General features: G+C 48.3%; 1 protein-coding gene across 2 annotated transcripts in view; it reads left to right on the plus strand.

Annotated features, from left to right (window-relative positions):
* Positions 1 to 16,032, plus strand: part of tmem8b (transmembrane protein 8B) — a 197,274-nt gene that overhangs the window by 143,414 nt on the left and 37,828 nt on the right. For both annotated transcript variants that reach the window (XM_046335000.1, XM_046335001.1), the window contains 2 exons: positions 11,278 to 11,374; positions 11,899 to 12,022. In XM_046335000.1, coding sequence (XP_046190956.1) covers positions 11,278 to 11,374; positions 11,899 to 12,022 — 221 coding nt within the window. The remainder of the gene's footprint in view (positions 1 to 11,277; positions 11,375 to 11,898; positions 12,023 to 16,032) is intronic.

Genomic DNA, 16,032 nt, shown 5'->3' on the forward strand with positions numbered 1-16,032 from the left:
ATTTGTTCACCTACTCTGCGTCTCACAAAGACACAGCGGTCGGAACCAAAAATCAAAATTTTTGACTCAACAGAACAAAGGACCAATTTCCACCGGTCTAATGTCCATTGCTTGTGTTTCTTGGCCCAAGCAAGTCTCTTCTTATTATTTGTGTCCTTTAGTAGTGGTTTCTTTGCAGCAATTCGACCATAAAGGCCTGACTCACCCAGTCTCAGTTGATGTTGAGATGTGACTGTTACTCAAACTCTATGAAGCATTTATTTGGGCTGCAATTTCTGAGGCTGGTAACTCTAATGAACTCATCCTCTGCAGCAGAGGTAACTCTGGGTCTTCCTTTCCTGTGGTGGTCCTCATGAGAGACAGTTTCATCATATCGCAGCAGAGGTAACTCTGGGTCTTCCTTTCCTGTGGCGGTCCTCATGAGAGCCAGTTTCATCATATCGCAGCAGAGGTAACTCTGGGTCTTCCTTTCCTGTGGTGGTCCTCATGAGAGACAGTTTCATCATATCGCAGCAGAGGTAACTCTGGGTCTTCCTTTCCTGTGGTGGTCCTCATGAGAGACAGTTTCATCATATCGCAGCAGAGGTAACTCTGGGTCTTCCTTTCCTGTGGTGGTCCTCATGAGAGACAGTTTCATCATATCGCAGCAGAGGTAACTCTGGGTCTTCCTTTCCTGTGGCAGTCTCATGAGAGCCAGTTTCATCATAGCTCCTGATGGTTTTAGCGACTACATATGAGGAAACTTTCAAAGTTCTTAAAATGTTCCATATTGACTGACCTTCATGTCTTAAAGTAATGATGGGTGGGAACTCATCCAGGACTTTGACATAGACATAGGAACTCATCCAGGACTTTGACATAGACATGGGAACTCATCCAGGACTTTGACAGAGACATGGGAACTCATCCAGGACTTTGACAGAGACATGGGAACTCATCCAGGACTTTGACAGAGACATGGGAACTCATCCAGGACTTTGACAGAGACATGGGAACTCATCCAGGACTTTGACAGAGGCATAGGAACTCATCCGTGACTTTGGCAGAGGCAACAATAAAGGACAATTCGTGGACTGTCTGTGTATTGTAATAGTTTTATCAGGGTTTTTTCACTTCTGAATCTGAGGTTCTTTAGCACCGAGGGGGTTTATGAGTTGTAGTAACACTGGTGTCAGATGCCACCTTTCCAACAAGTCAGTTTGTCACATTTCTGCCCCGGGTCAACTGTAAGTGCTGTTATTGTGAAGTGGAAACGTCTAGGAGCAACAACGGCTCAGCCGCGAAGTGGTAGACCACACAAGCTCACAGAACGCTGAAGCGCATAACACGTAAAAATTGTCCTCGGTTGCAAAACTCACTACCGAGTTCCAAACTGCCTCTGGAAGCAACGTCAGCACAAGAACTGTTAGTCGGGAGCTTCATGAAATGGGTTTCCATGGTCCGAGCAGCTGCACACAAGCCTAAGATCACCATGCGCAATGTCAAGGCCACACAAGCTCACTGAATGGGAACGGTGAGATGGGAGTCAGGCAGATATTTTTCTGGTGTCAGATGAAGCCTGGAGACATAATATGGGACAGTAGCTGTGATGTAACACTGCTTGCCTCCTCCACTATGCAGCCAGTCGCTGGTAGCTCATAGGTTTGTAGTCTGAGGTGTTTGCTGAGGACACGTACGTCTAGAATGGGTAGCTAAGTCCCGCCCCTTTTCGTAACCATGAATACCGACTGTACCAGATTTTCGACATTGGAACCACTCGGATTGCCTGCTTCTGGAGACGAGAGGATATTTCCTCAAAACGGGCGCTGAGGCCTCGCGAACAGTTGACCTGTTGATGGGACAGGCAGCTCATTTGTGGCCTCATATGAATCACAGAGACTGCATGTGGGATAATAGCTTAGTTGTGTCCAACCCTGCTCATTCCCTGACTGCTACCAACAACGAATTGCCTACAGAGCCCATAACCTGTATCACTAGATATAAGGACTAGTGAGCTACAGGCAGGAATCAGCAATAGATCACAGTATTGAGCCACTTATATGGGGAGGGGCACCCCTTGTGGACACTGACCCAACTTGTCACTCTCACCCTGGGAGATTGATATACCCCTTGAACATTTACATTACATTTAAGTCATTTAGCAGACGCTCTTATCCAGAGCGACTTACAAATTGGTGCATTCACCTTATGACATGTGGAATGCTGGGTAACAGAGAGGGGGGGAGCATTAAACATGGACAATATGCATTGTGCTTCTGTGCGACTGTATTTCATGAAGCCCGGCCCTTTACGGTCACTAGGGGCTCTGGTAATGTCTGACGTAGTATCCCGTTTGCCAAACGTTGTCACAGTTGTCACAGTAATGTCTTTGCAGAGGGGTGCACTGGTCACTGTGACATGGTACAGGAGGTGGAAGAAATAAAAAAGTATGTAATTAAAGAGTAGATGGAGTTGAAAGGAAGAGCAGGGGGAGTTGAAAGGAAGAGCAGAGGGATTTGAAAGGAAGAGCAGGGGGAGTTGAAAGGAAGAGCAGAGGGATTTGAAAGGAAGAGCAGGGGGAGTTGAAAGGAAGAGCAGAGGGAGTTGAAAGGTAGTGCAGAGGGATTTGAAAGGAAAGGCAGGGGGAGTTGAAAGGAAGAGCAGAGGGAGTTGAAAGGAAGAGCAGAGGGATTTGAAAGGAAGGGCAGGGGGAGTTGAAAGGAAGAGCAGAGGGAGTTGAAAGGAAGAGCAGAGGGAGTTGAAAGGAAGAGCAGAGGGAGTTGAAAGGAAGAGCAGAGGGAGTTGAAAGGAAGAGCAGGGGGATTTGAAAGGAAGAGCAGAGGGAGTTGAAAGGAAGAGCAGAGGGAGTTGAAAGGAAGAGCAGAGGGAGTTGAAAGGAAGAGCAGAGGGAGTTGAAAGGAAGAGCAGAGGGAGTTGAAAGGAAGAGCAGAGAGAATTGAAAGGAAGAGCAGAGGGAGTTGAAAGGAAGAGCAGAGGGAGTTGAAAGGAAGAGCAGAGGGAGTTGAAAGGAAGAGCAGAGGGAGTTGAAAGGAAGAGCAGAGGGAGTTGAAAGGAAGAGCAGAGGGAGTTGAAAGGAAGAGCAGAGGGTCTGAGCTCCACTGCAACATTGATGGGAGTAAATGACAGGAGTGGATTTCTGCTTACTCTTTAATGGCCTCGAGGGCCAACATGTACTGGACTTGCTCCTTCACTCTTGGGATTAGCCTCTCACACACACAGTCATTAAATTGACTATCATTGCCATTATCTGAAAAACAACAATTTCACACATTAAAATACCACGTTACACTATCAAATGAAAATCAAATGCACAAAGACACACTACGAATTGAAATTCAACTGGTAAACTCTGTAATGTTACCTTCACAAATGCCTATATTTGAACGCTTGATGAACAAGTGTAATGAACTTGTCTGTTGATGAATGGTGGCAATGCAGGGCATGATAATCCAATTCACCAGGTTTGAATGTCAGGAATGTAATGGTCCGAGCTGATATGCATACCGATGGATTCCCAATGCTATGGTTGGTAAAGAGGTCACCGATATTACTGAACACAAGAGTCTGAATATTAATACATCACTTTCACAAACTCAGAAATGTCCTCTTCATGAAGAGGATGAAACAGTCTCCCACTGGCCGTTTCACTGTGGCCACGACTCCTTGGTTTTCCACAACTTCTCGTCATCCAACACAGCTGTTGGAAACCACTGGTTCTGAAGGTTGGCATGGAAAGCACTGATTCTGAAGGTTGGCATGGAAAGCACTGGTTCTGAAGGTTGGCATGGAAAGCACTGATTCTGAAGGTTGGCATGGAAAGCACTGATTCTGAAGGTTGGCATGGAAAGCACTGGTTCTGAAGGTTGGCATGGAAAGCACTGATTCTGAAGGTTGGCATGGAAAGCACTGGTTCTGAAGGTTGGCATGGAAAGCACTGGTTCTGAAGGTTGGCATGGAAAGCACTGGTTCTGAAGGTTGGCATGGAAAGCACTGATTCTGAAGGTTGGCATGGAAAGCACTGGTTCTGAAGGTTGGCATGGAAAGCACTGGTTCTGAAGGTTGGCATGGAAAGCACTGGTTCTGAAGGTTGGCATGGAAAGTCTCAGGTAGGTTCTGAAATACAACGTGAGAGGCAGAGGGTAGAAAGAACAGAGTCACCTACAACACTGTTTGGAGTTGGTTTCTTTTGCTCAGAGTAAAGCAACGTTCTGGAAGCTATTAATTACATGAGAGGTGTTTAGCCTCAAATGTAATACACAGAGCACCATTTTCAAGAATCAGGCACCAGGTAGAATATTCTGCAGCATCCAGCCTAACTGGAATCTGAAGTCAAATGTCCCCTGTTTGCTAATGATCTACTGTCCTAAGGAGGGCCTACAGCAGCACTTAGATCTCCTGTCCCAAGGAGGGCCTACAGCAGCACTTAGATCTCCTGTCCCAAGGAGGGCCTACAGCAGCACTTAGATCTCCTGTCCCAAGGAGGGCCTACAGCAGCACTTAGATCTCCTGTCCCAAGGAGGGCCTACAGCAGCACTTAGATCTCCTGTCCCAAGGAGGGCCTACAGCAGCACTTAGATCTCCTGTCCCAAGGAGGGCCTACAGCAGCACTTAGATCTCCTGTCCCAAGGAGGGCCTACAGCAGCACTTAGATCTCCTGTCCCAAGGAGGGCCTACAGCAGCACTTAGATCTCCTGTCCCAAGGAGGGCCTACAGCAGCACGTAGATCTCCTGTCCCAAGGAGGGCCTACAGCAGCACGTAGATCTCCTGTCCCAAGGAGGGCCTACAGCAGCACGTAGATCTCCTGTCCCAAGGAGGGCCTACAGCAGGACGTAGGTCTCCTGTCCCAAGGAGGGCCTACAGCAGCACTTAGATCTCCTGTCCCAAGGAGGGCCTACAGCAGCACGTAGATCTCCTGTCCCAAGGAGGGCCTACAGCAGCACGTAGATCTCCTGTCCCAAGGAGGGCCTACAGCAGCACGTAGATCTCCTGTCCCAAGGAGGGCCTACAGCAGCACTTAGATCTCCTGTCCCAAGGAGGGCCTACAGCAGCACTTAGATCTCCTGTCCCAAGGAGGGCCTACAGCAGCACTTAGATCTCCTGTCCCAAGGAGGGCCTATAGCAGCACGTAGATCTCCTGTCCCAAGGAGGGCCTACAGCAGCACTTAGATCTCCTGTCCCAAGGAGGGCCTACAGCAGCACTTAGATCTCCTGTCCCAAGGAGGGCCTACAGCAGCACTTAGATCTCCTGTCCCAAGGAGGGCCTACAGCAGCACTTAGATCTCCTGTCCCAAGGAGGGTCTACAGCAGCACTTAGATCTCCTGTCCCAAGGAGGGCCTACAGCAGCACTTAGATCTCCTGTCCCAAGGAGGGCCTACAGCAGCACTTAGATCTCCTGTCCCAAGGAGGGCCTACAGCAGCACTTAGATCTCCTGTCCCAAGGAGGGCCTACAGCAGCACTTAGATCTCCTGTCCCAAGGAGGGCCTACAGCAGCACGTAGATCTCCTGTCCCAAGGAGGGCCTACAGCAGCACTTAGATCTCCTGTCCCAAGGAGGGCCTACAGCAGCACTTAGATCTCCTGTCCCAAGGAGGGCCTACAGCAGCACTTATATCTCCTGTCCCAAGGAGGGCCTACAGCAGCACTTAGATCTCCTGTCCCAAGAAGGGCCTACAGCAGCACTTAGATTTCCTGTCCCAAGGAGGGCCTACAGCAGCACGTAGATCTCCTGTCCCAAGGAGGGCCTACAGCAGCACTTAGATCTCCTGTCCCAAGAAGGGCCTACAGCAGCACTTAGATTTCCTGTCCCAAGGAGGGCCTACAGCAGCACGTAGATCTCCTGTCCCAAGGAGGGCCTACAGCAGCACTTAGATCTCCTGTCCCAAGGAGGGCCTACAGCTGCACTTAGATCTCCTGTCCCAAGAAGGGCCTACTGCAGCACTTAGATCTCCTGTACAGATTCTGTCAGACCTGGGCCCTGACGTTGAATTTCAGTAAGACAAAAATAACGGTTCAAAAAAGGTCCAGTTGCCAGGACCGCAAATATAAATTCTAGTATTTCACTGTTGCTTTAGAGCACAAATAACTATATGTACCTCGGCCTAAAAATCAGCACCACAGGTACAAGTGATACAAGTGATAATATATCATTTACAAGTGATAATATATCATTTACAAGTGATAATATATCATTTACAAGTGATAGGCTATTATTGTCACCCATTAGACTTGTCTTTACATATACTAAATCATATTCTTGTCTTTACATATACTAAATCATATTCTTGTCTTTACATATACTAAATCATATTCTTGTCTTTACATATACTAAATCATATTCTTGATGTCATCTTGTCTTTACATATACTAAATCATATTCTTGATGTCATCTTGTCTTTACATATACTAAATCATATTCTTGTCTTTACATATACTAAATCATATTCTTGTCTTTACATATACTAAATCATATTATTGATGTCATCTTGTCTTTACATATACTAAATCATATTCTTGATGTCATCTTGTCTTTACATATACTAAATCATATTCTTGATGTCATCTTGTCTTTACATATACTAAATCATATTCTTGTCTTTACATATACTAAATCATATTCTTGTCTTTACATATACTAAATCATATTCTTGTCTTTACATATACTAAATCATATTATTGTCTTTACATATACTAAATCATATTCTTGATGTCATCTTGTCTTTACATATACTAAATCATATTCTTGTCTTTACATATACTAAATCATATTCTTGTCTTTACATATACTAAATCATATTCTTGTCTTTACATATACTAAATCATATTCTTGTCTTTACATATACTAAATCATATTCTTGTCTTTACATATACTAAATCATATTATTGTCTTTACATATTGTAACGGGGTTCGTCTGTTGAATGAAGAAAGTTGGACCGAAATGCAGCGTGTAGGTTACTCATGACTTTAATGAACAGAATAGCGGTACATGAAATAACTGAAATACAAAAACAACAGAACGGAACGTGAAACTAATTACAGCCTATCTGGTGACTACAACACAGAGACAGGAACAACCACCCACAAAATACAAAGCGAAACTGAGGCTGTCTAAATACGGTTCCCAATCAGAGACAACGCGAAGCACCTGACTCTAATTGAGAATCGCCTCAAGCAGCCAAGCCTATACCACACCCCTAATCAGCCGCGATCCCAAATACTACAAACCCCAAAACGAAAACAATATATAAACCCATGTCACACCCTGGCCAACCCAAACATATAACAAAAACACAAAATACAATGACCAAGGCGTGACAGAACCCCCCCCCCCCTAAGGTGCGGACTCCCGGACGCACCTCAAGAGCATAGGGAGGGTCCGGGTGGGCGTCTGTCCATGGTGGCGGTTCTGGCTCGGGACGTGGACCCCACTCCATTAATGTAATAGTTCCTCCCCTTTGCGTCCTGGGGTAATCCACCCTCGCCGCCGACCATGGCCTAATAGTCCTCACCCAGATCCCCACATAACTGAGGAGCATCTCGGGACAGAGGGGCATCTCAGGACAGAGGGGCATCTCAGGACAGAGGGGCATCTCAGGACAGAGGGGCATCTCAGGACAGAGGGGCATCTCAGGACAGAGGCAGCCCAGGACTGAGGGGAAGCCCGGGACTGAGGGGAAGCCCGGGACTGAGGGGAAGCCCGGTACTGAGAGGAAGCCCGGTACTGAGAGGAAGCCCGGTACTGAGAGGAAGCCCAGTACTGAGAGGAAGCCCAGTACTGAGATGAAGCTCAGGCAGGTAGTAGGCTCCAGTAAATCCTGGTTGTCGGGCAGATCTAGAAGAGACTGGTTGTCTGGCGGCGCTGGGCTGACTGGCGGCGCTGAACAGGCGAGGCGCACTGGAGGCCTGGTGCGTGGTGCTGGAACTGGTGGTACTGGATCTAGGACACGCACAGGAAGCCTGATGCGGGGAGCTGGAACTGGTGGTACTGGATCTAGGACACGCACAGGAAGCCTGATGCGGGGAGCTGGAACTGGTGGTACTGGATCTAGGACACGCACAGGAAGCCTGATGCGGGGAGCTGCTACCGGAGGACTGGTGTGTAGAGGTGGCTCTGGATAGACCGGACCGTGCAGGCGCACTGGAGCTCTTGAGCACCGAGCCTGCCCAAGCTTACCTGGCTCGATGCCCACTCTAGCCCGGCCAATAGGAAGGGCTGGTATGTGCCGCACCTGGCTCTGCACCCGCACTGGAAACACCGTGCGCTCCATAGCATAACACGGTGCCTGCCTGGTCTCTCTAGCCCAACAGTGAGCACAGGGAGTTTGCGCAGGTCTCCTACCTGGCATAACTATTCTCCCTTCTAGCTCCCCCCCAATAATTTTTTGGGGCTGCTTTTCCGGCTTCCAACCGCATCGCCATGCTGCCTCCTCATACCTGCGCCTCTCCGCTTTAGCTGCTTCTATTTCTTCCTTGGGACGGCGATATTCTCCAGGCTGAGCCCAAGGTCCTTTACCGTCTAATTCCTCCACCCATGTCCAATTCTCCAAGTGGTGCAGCCTCTCCCACTGCAACTGCTCTTCACGATTAACAGGGAGAGTAGGCTCAGGTCTGACTCCTGACTCAGCCACTCTCTCTCTGCGCTTTCCCCCAATAAATATTTGGGGGTTACTTTCATTTTGCGCTCTGCGTCGCTGTGTTTTCCTTTTAGACTCCATTCGTCTATAGCCCTCTTCGCATTGCTGCAGGGAATCCCAGGCGGGCTCCTGCACTCGCTCTGGGTCGGCCGCCCACCTGTCGATTTCTTCCCACGTCGTATACTCCATGCTTCTGCTGTCCATAACGTCTTCCTTTAGCTCCTGCCAGTTTACACACTGCTCGGTCTGTGAGTGGTGGGTGTTTCTGTAACCGCATTCGTCTGTTGAATGAAGAAAGTTGGACCGAAATGCAGCATGTAGGTTACTCATGACTTTAATGAACAGAATAGCGGTACATGAAATAACTGAAATACAAAAACAACAGAACGGAACGTGAAACTAATTACAGCCTATCTGGTGACTACAACACAGAGATAGGAACAACCACCCACAAAATACAAAGCGAAAGTCAGGCTGTCTAAATACGGTTCCCAATCAGAGACAACGATAAGCACCTGACTCCTAATTGAGAATCGCCTCAGGCAGCCAAGCATATACCACACCCCTAATCAGCCGCGATCCCAAATACTACAAACCCCAATACGAAAACAACATATAAACCCATGTCACACCCTGGCCAACCCAAACATATAACAAAAACACAAAATACAATGACCAAGGCGTGACACATATACTAAATCATATTCTTGATAAATCATATTCTTGTCTTTACATATACTAAATCATATTCTTGTCTTTACATATACTAAATCATATTCTTGTCTTTACATATACTAAATCATATTCTTGTCTTTAAATATACTAAATCATATTCTTGTCTTTACATATACTAAATCATATTCTTGTCTTTACATATACTAAATCATATTCTTGTCTTTACATATACTAAATCATATTCTTGTCTTCTGTACTATTGTCTTCTTGTCTTCTGTACTTCTGTACTAATATCTGTGTGAAATTTGTTTTGCTTTAGAATGGACCATTATCATGCACCTGTATCAGAACAGGGTGTCACGGATGCCTCCGGAACGTTGATTACACACACCTGTCCCCTGTTCCGCCTGTCCCCTGTTCCGCCTGTCCCCTGTTCCACCTGTCCCCTGTTCCACCTGTCCCCTGTTCCACCTGTCCCCTGTTCCACCTGTCCCCTGTTCCCACTGATTAGTACTGGTAGAAGTGTGCCCTTTGGTTTCCATTGGGCTGTCCATTATTGTTACAATGTCCGTTGGTGCGTGTGAGTGCCTGAGCTGTGTGTTTTGGGCTTTGGTGCCCTTGTGGATTGTGCAGATGATTACAGGTCTCATCCAGTGTGATAATCATTGATCATTGTGTAGATGATTACAGGTCTCATCCAGTGTGATAATCATTGATCATTGTGTAGATGATTACAGGTCTCATCCAGTGTGATAATCATTGATCATTGTGTAGATGATTACAGGTCTCGTCCATTGTGATAATCATTGATCATTGTGTAGATGATTACAGGTCACATCCAGTGTGATATCATCATCCAGATAATCATTGATCATTGTGTAGATGATTACAGGTCTCATCCAGTGTGATAATCATTGATCATTGTGTAGATGATTACAGGTCTCGTCCATTGTGATAATCATTGATCATTGTGTAGATGATTACAGGTCACATCCAGTGTGATAATCATTGTGTAGATGATTACAGGTCTCGTCCAGTGTGATAATCATTGATCATTGTGTAGATGATTACAGGTCTCGTCCAGTGTGATAATCATTGATCATTGTGTAGATGATTACAGGTCTCGACCAGTGTGATAATCATTGATCATTGATCATGATGTTTGATTACAGGTCTCGTCCAGTGTGATAATCATTGATCATTGTGTAGATGATTACAGGTCTCGTCCAGTGTGATAATCATTGATCATTGTGTAGATGATTACAGGTCTCGTCCAGTGTGATAATCATTGATCATTGTGTAGATGATTACAGGTCTCGTCCAGTGTGATAATCATTGATCATTGTGTAGATGATTACAGGTGTCGTCCAGTGTGATAATCATTGATCATTGTGTAGATGATTACAGGTCTCGTCCAGTGTGTGTTTGATTACAGGTCTCGTCCAATGATGTTTGATGATCATTGATGTTTTTGCTACGTGTTTGATTGGTCTTCGTCCCAATGCCTTCACATGGCAGGCTGTAATTTGGGTTTAATAAAAAATCCTATTACGCATTCCTGCGCCTGTCTCCCGACCCTTCATGCCAACGTGACACAAGGGCAGAGGGAAAAATATAAATTTTCATGCCAGCTAGGTAGGATATACTCCTGTTTGTACGAGAAGCAGAACTTGGAGATGACAGTATTACAGTAACAAGCCATGATGGAGGATTGGTCTCCTACAGGGATTATACAGTAACAAGCCATGATGGAGGATTGGGCTCCTACAGGGATTATACAGTAACAAGCCATGATTGAGGATTGGGCTCCTACAGGGATTATACAGTAACAAGCCATGATGGAGGATTGGTCTCCTACAGGGATCAGTCTCAACCTCCAGTGTCTCAACTCCATTTCTCCTCCCAGCTCAGGACTGTAGTGTTGTTGTAAAATGAAATGCACTGTATAACGGAGGTGTTTCCCCTGCAGTCTTCGTTGAGAGGAGAGAACATCACAGTGTTTGGCTGTCTGAACCACGGCGTGCCCCTGTTCCTGAAAGACAACTCCTCTGTCAAATGTGAATCAGGTAGGAGGAGCTGCTGCTTTGATAGAACATATTGCAGAGATAACAGATATCACTATAATCCAGCCGTTTATTCCCATAAAATCAGATAAATGATAAGAAACTAGCTTGTGATCAAATAAATCTCGCTCCCTTTCTTTCTCTCCCTCTCCCTCGTTCTCTCTTTCCCTCTCTCTGTCTCTCCCTCCCTCTCTCTGTCTCTCCCTCTCTCTTTCTCTCCCTCTCCCTCTTTCTCTCTTTCCCTCTTGTTGTCTCTGCCTCCCTCTCCCTGTCTCTCCCTCCCTCTCTCTGTCTCTCCCTCTACCTCTCCCTCTTTCCCTCTCGTTGTCTCTCCCTCCCTCTCTCTGTCTCTCCCTCCCTCTCTCTGTCTCTCCCTCCCTCTCTCTGTCTCTCCCTCCCTCTCTCTGTCTCTCCCTCCCTCTCTCTGTCTATCCCTCCCTCTCGTTGTCTCTCCCTCCCTCTCTCTGTCTCTCCCTCCCTCTCTCTGTCTCGCCCTCCCTCTCTCTGTCTCTGCCCCCCCCCTCCAGATTCCGTATCAGGCTTCCTGTTGTCAGTAAACTCCAGCTCCAACATCACTAAACTGAGGATCCCCTACCCCCAGACTGGCACCTGGTACCTCAGCCTGAGATCCCTCTGTGCCACCGAACATGGGTGAGATACCTGCTAATACCCTAACTGAGTATATGGGTGAGATACCTGCTAATACCCTAACTGAGTATATGAGTGAGATACCTGCTAATACCCTAACTGAGTATATGGGTGAGATACCTGCTAATACCCTAACTGAGTATATGGGTGAGATACCTGCTAATACCCTAACTGAGTATATGGGTGAGATACCTGCTAATACCCTAACTGAGTATATGGGTGAGATACCTGCTAATACCCTAACTGAGTATATGGGTGAGATACCTGCTAATACCCTAACTGAGTATATGGGTGAGATACCTGCTAATACCCTAACTGAGTATATGGGTGAGATACCTGCTAATACCCTAACTGAGTATATGGGTGAGATACCTGAGCTACAGAAGGTGGTCCTTCTGTAGCTCAGTTGGTAGAGCATGGCACTTGTAACGCCAGGGTAGTGGGTTTGATCCCCGGGACCACCCATACGTAGAATGCATGCACACATGACTGTAAGTCGCTTTGGATAAAAGCGTCTGCTAAATGGCATATATTATTATTATTATTATATTTATACCCTAACTGAGTATATGGGTGAGATATCTGCTAATACCCTAACTGAGTATATGGGTGAGATACCTGCTAATAGATTCGGTAACCCATATAGCTGCTACTGTAGATACAGTAACCCATATAGCTGCTACTGTAGATACAGTAACCCATATAGCTGCTACTGTAGATACGGTAACCCATATAGCTGCTACTGTAGATACAGTAACCCATATAGCTGCTACTGTAGATACAGTAACCCATATAGCTGCTACTGTAGATACGGTAACCCATATAGCTGCTACTGTAGATACAGTAACCCATATAGCTGCTACTGTAGATACGGTAACCCATATAGCTGCTACTGTAGATACGGTAACCCATATAGCTGCTACTGTAGATACAGTAACCCATATAGCTGCTACTGTAGATACAGTAACCCATATAGCTGCTACTGTAGATACGGTAACCCATATAGCTGCTACTGTAGATACGGTAACCCATATAGCTGCTACTGTAGATACAGTAACCCATATAGCTGCTACTGTAGATACGGTAACCCATATATACTGTAGATACTGCTACTGTAGATACAGTAACCCATATAGCTGCTACTGTAGATACAGTAACCCATATAGCTGCTACTGTAGATACGGTAACCCATATAGCTGCTACTGTAGATAGTAACCCATATATGCTACTGTAGAGTAACCCATATAGCTGCTACTGTAGATACAGTAACCCATATAGCTGCTACTGTAGATACGGTAACCCATATAGCTGCTACTGTAGATACGGTAACCCATATAGCTGCTACTGTAGATACGGTAACCCATATAGCTGCTACTGTAGATACGGTAACCCATATAGCTGCTACTGTAGATACAGTAATCCATTTGTCAATCATACAGCGAACCCAGTTTACTCTTTTCTCTATGAAGGCATCATACCCACTGATGATTAATCACCCTCTACTGACCCAGCCTCTCACCCTCTACTGACCCAGCCTCTCTCACCCTCTACTGACCCAGCCTCTCACACTCTACTGACCCAGCCTCTCTCACCCTCTACTGACCCAGCCTCTCTCACCCTCTACTGACCCAGCCTCTCTCACCCTCTACTGACCCAGCCTCTCACCCTCTACTGACCCAGCCTCTCTCACCCTCTACTGACCCAGCCTCTCACCCTCTACTGACCCAGCCTCTCTCACCCTCTACTGACCCAGCCCTCTCACCCTCTACTGACCCAGCCTCTCTCACCCTACTGACCCAGCCTCTCTCACCCTCTACTGACCCAGCCTCTCTCACCCTCTACTGACCCAGCCTCTCACCCTCTACTGACCCAGCCTCTCTCACCCTCTACTGACCCAGCTCTCTCACCCTCTACTGACCCAGCCTCACCCTCTACTGACCCAGCCTCTCTCACTGATCCAGCTCTCTCACCCTCTACTGACCCAGCCTCTCTCACCCTCTACTGACCCAGCCTCTCTCACCCTCTACTGACCCAGCCTCTCTCACCCTCTACTGACCCAGCCTCTCTCACCCTCTACTGACCCAGCCTCTCACCCTCTACTGACCCAGCCTCTCTCACCCTCTACTGACCCAGCCTCTCACCCTCTACTGACCCAGCCTCTCTCACCCTCTACTGACCCAGCCTCTCTCACTCTCTACTGACCCAGCCTCTCTCACCCTCTACTGACCCAGCCTCTCACCCTCTTCTATCAACCTCTACTGACCCAGCCTCTTTCACCCTCTACTGACCCAGCCTCTCTCACCCTCTACTGACCCAGCCTCTCTCACCCTCTACTGACCCAGCCTCTCTCACCCTCTACTGACCCAGCCTCTCACCCTCTACTGACCCAGCCTCTCTTACCCTCTACTGACCCAGCCTCTCTCACCCTCTACTGACCCAGCCTCTCTCACCCTCTACTGACCCAGCCTCTCACCCTCTACTGACCCAGCCTCTCACCCTCATTAATCACTCTCTACTGGCACAGCCTCTCTTACCCTCTACTGACCCAGCCTCTCTCACCCTCTACTGACCCAGCCTCTCACCCTCATTAATCACTCTCTACTGACCCAGCCTCTCACCCTCTACTGACCCAGCCTCTCTCACCCTCTACTGACCCAGCCTCTCTCACCCTCTACTGACCCAGCCTCTCTCACCCTCTACTGACCCAGCCTCTCTCACCCTCTACTGACCCAGCCTCTCTCACCCTCTACTGACCCAGCCTCTCTCACCCTCTACTGACCCAGCCTCTCACCCTCTACTGACCCAGCCTCTCACCCTCTACTGACCCAGCCTCTCACCCTCTACTGACCCAGCCTCTCACCCTCTACTGACCCAGCCTCTCACCCTCTACTGACCCAGCCTCTCACCCTCTACTGACCCAGCCTCTCTCACCCTCTACTGACCCAGCCTCTCTCACCCTCTACTGACCCAGCCTCTCTCACCCTCTACTGACCCAGCTCTCACCCTCTCACCCTCTACTGACCCAGCCTCTCTCACCCTCTACTGACCCAGCCTCTCTCACCCTCTACTGACCCAGCCTCTCTCACCCTCTACTGACCCAGCCTCTCTCACCCTCTACTGACCCAGCCTCTCACCCTCTACTGACCCAGCCTCTCTCACCCTCTACTGACCCAGCCTCTCTCACCCTCTACTGACCCAGCCTCTCTCACCCTCTACTGACCCAGCCTCTCACCCTCTACTGACCCAGCCTCTCTCACCCTCTACTGACCCAGCCTCTCACCCTCTACTGACCCAGCCTCTCACCCTCTACTGACCCAGCCTCTCACCCTCTACTGACCCAGCCTCTCACCCTCTACTGACCCAGCCTCTCACCCTCTACTGACCCAGCTCTCTCACCCTCTACTGACCCAGCCTCTCACCTCTACTGACCCTGCTCCCTCCTCACCCTCTACTGACCCAGCCTCTCTCACCCTCTACTGACCCTCCTCACCCTCTACTGACCCAGCCCTCTCACCCTCTACTGACCCAGCCTCTCACCCTCTACTGACCCAGCCCTCTCACCCCCCCAGCTCCTCTCTCCTGACCCTCCTCTCTCCTGACCCCTCCTGCTCTCTCTCCTGCTACTGACCCAGCTCACCCTCTACTGACCCAGCCTCTCTCACCCTCTACTGACCCAGCCTCTCACCCTCCTGACCCAGCCTTCTCTCTACTGACTCCAGCCTCTCTCTCCTCTACTGACCCAGCTCTCTCTCCTCTACTGACCCAGCTCACCCTCTACTCCAGCCTCCTCACCCTCTACTGACCCAGCTCACCCTCTACTGACCCAGCCTCTCACCCTCTACTGACCCAGCCTCTCTCCTGCTACTGACCCTCCTCTCCTCTACTGACCCAGCTCTCTCACTCTCTACTGACCCAGCTCTCTCTCTCTACTGACCCCCCTCCTCTCCCTCTCCTGACCCCTCTCTCCTGCTCCTCTCTCCTGCCCAGCCTCTTTCACCTCTCTCCTGCTCCTC

The sequence above is a fragment of the Oncorhynchus gorbuscha genome, unplaced genomic scaffold, assembly GCF_021184085.1.
Source record: "Oncorhynchus gorbuscha isolate QuinsamMale2020 ecotype Even-year unplaced genomic scaffold, OgorEven_v1.0 Un_scaffold_640, whole genome shotgun sequence".
Taxonomy (NCBI): domain Eukaryota; kingdom Metazoa; phylum Chordata; class Actinopteri; order Salmoniformes; family Salmonidae; genus Oncorhynchus; species Oncorhynchus gorbuscha.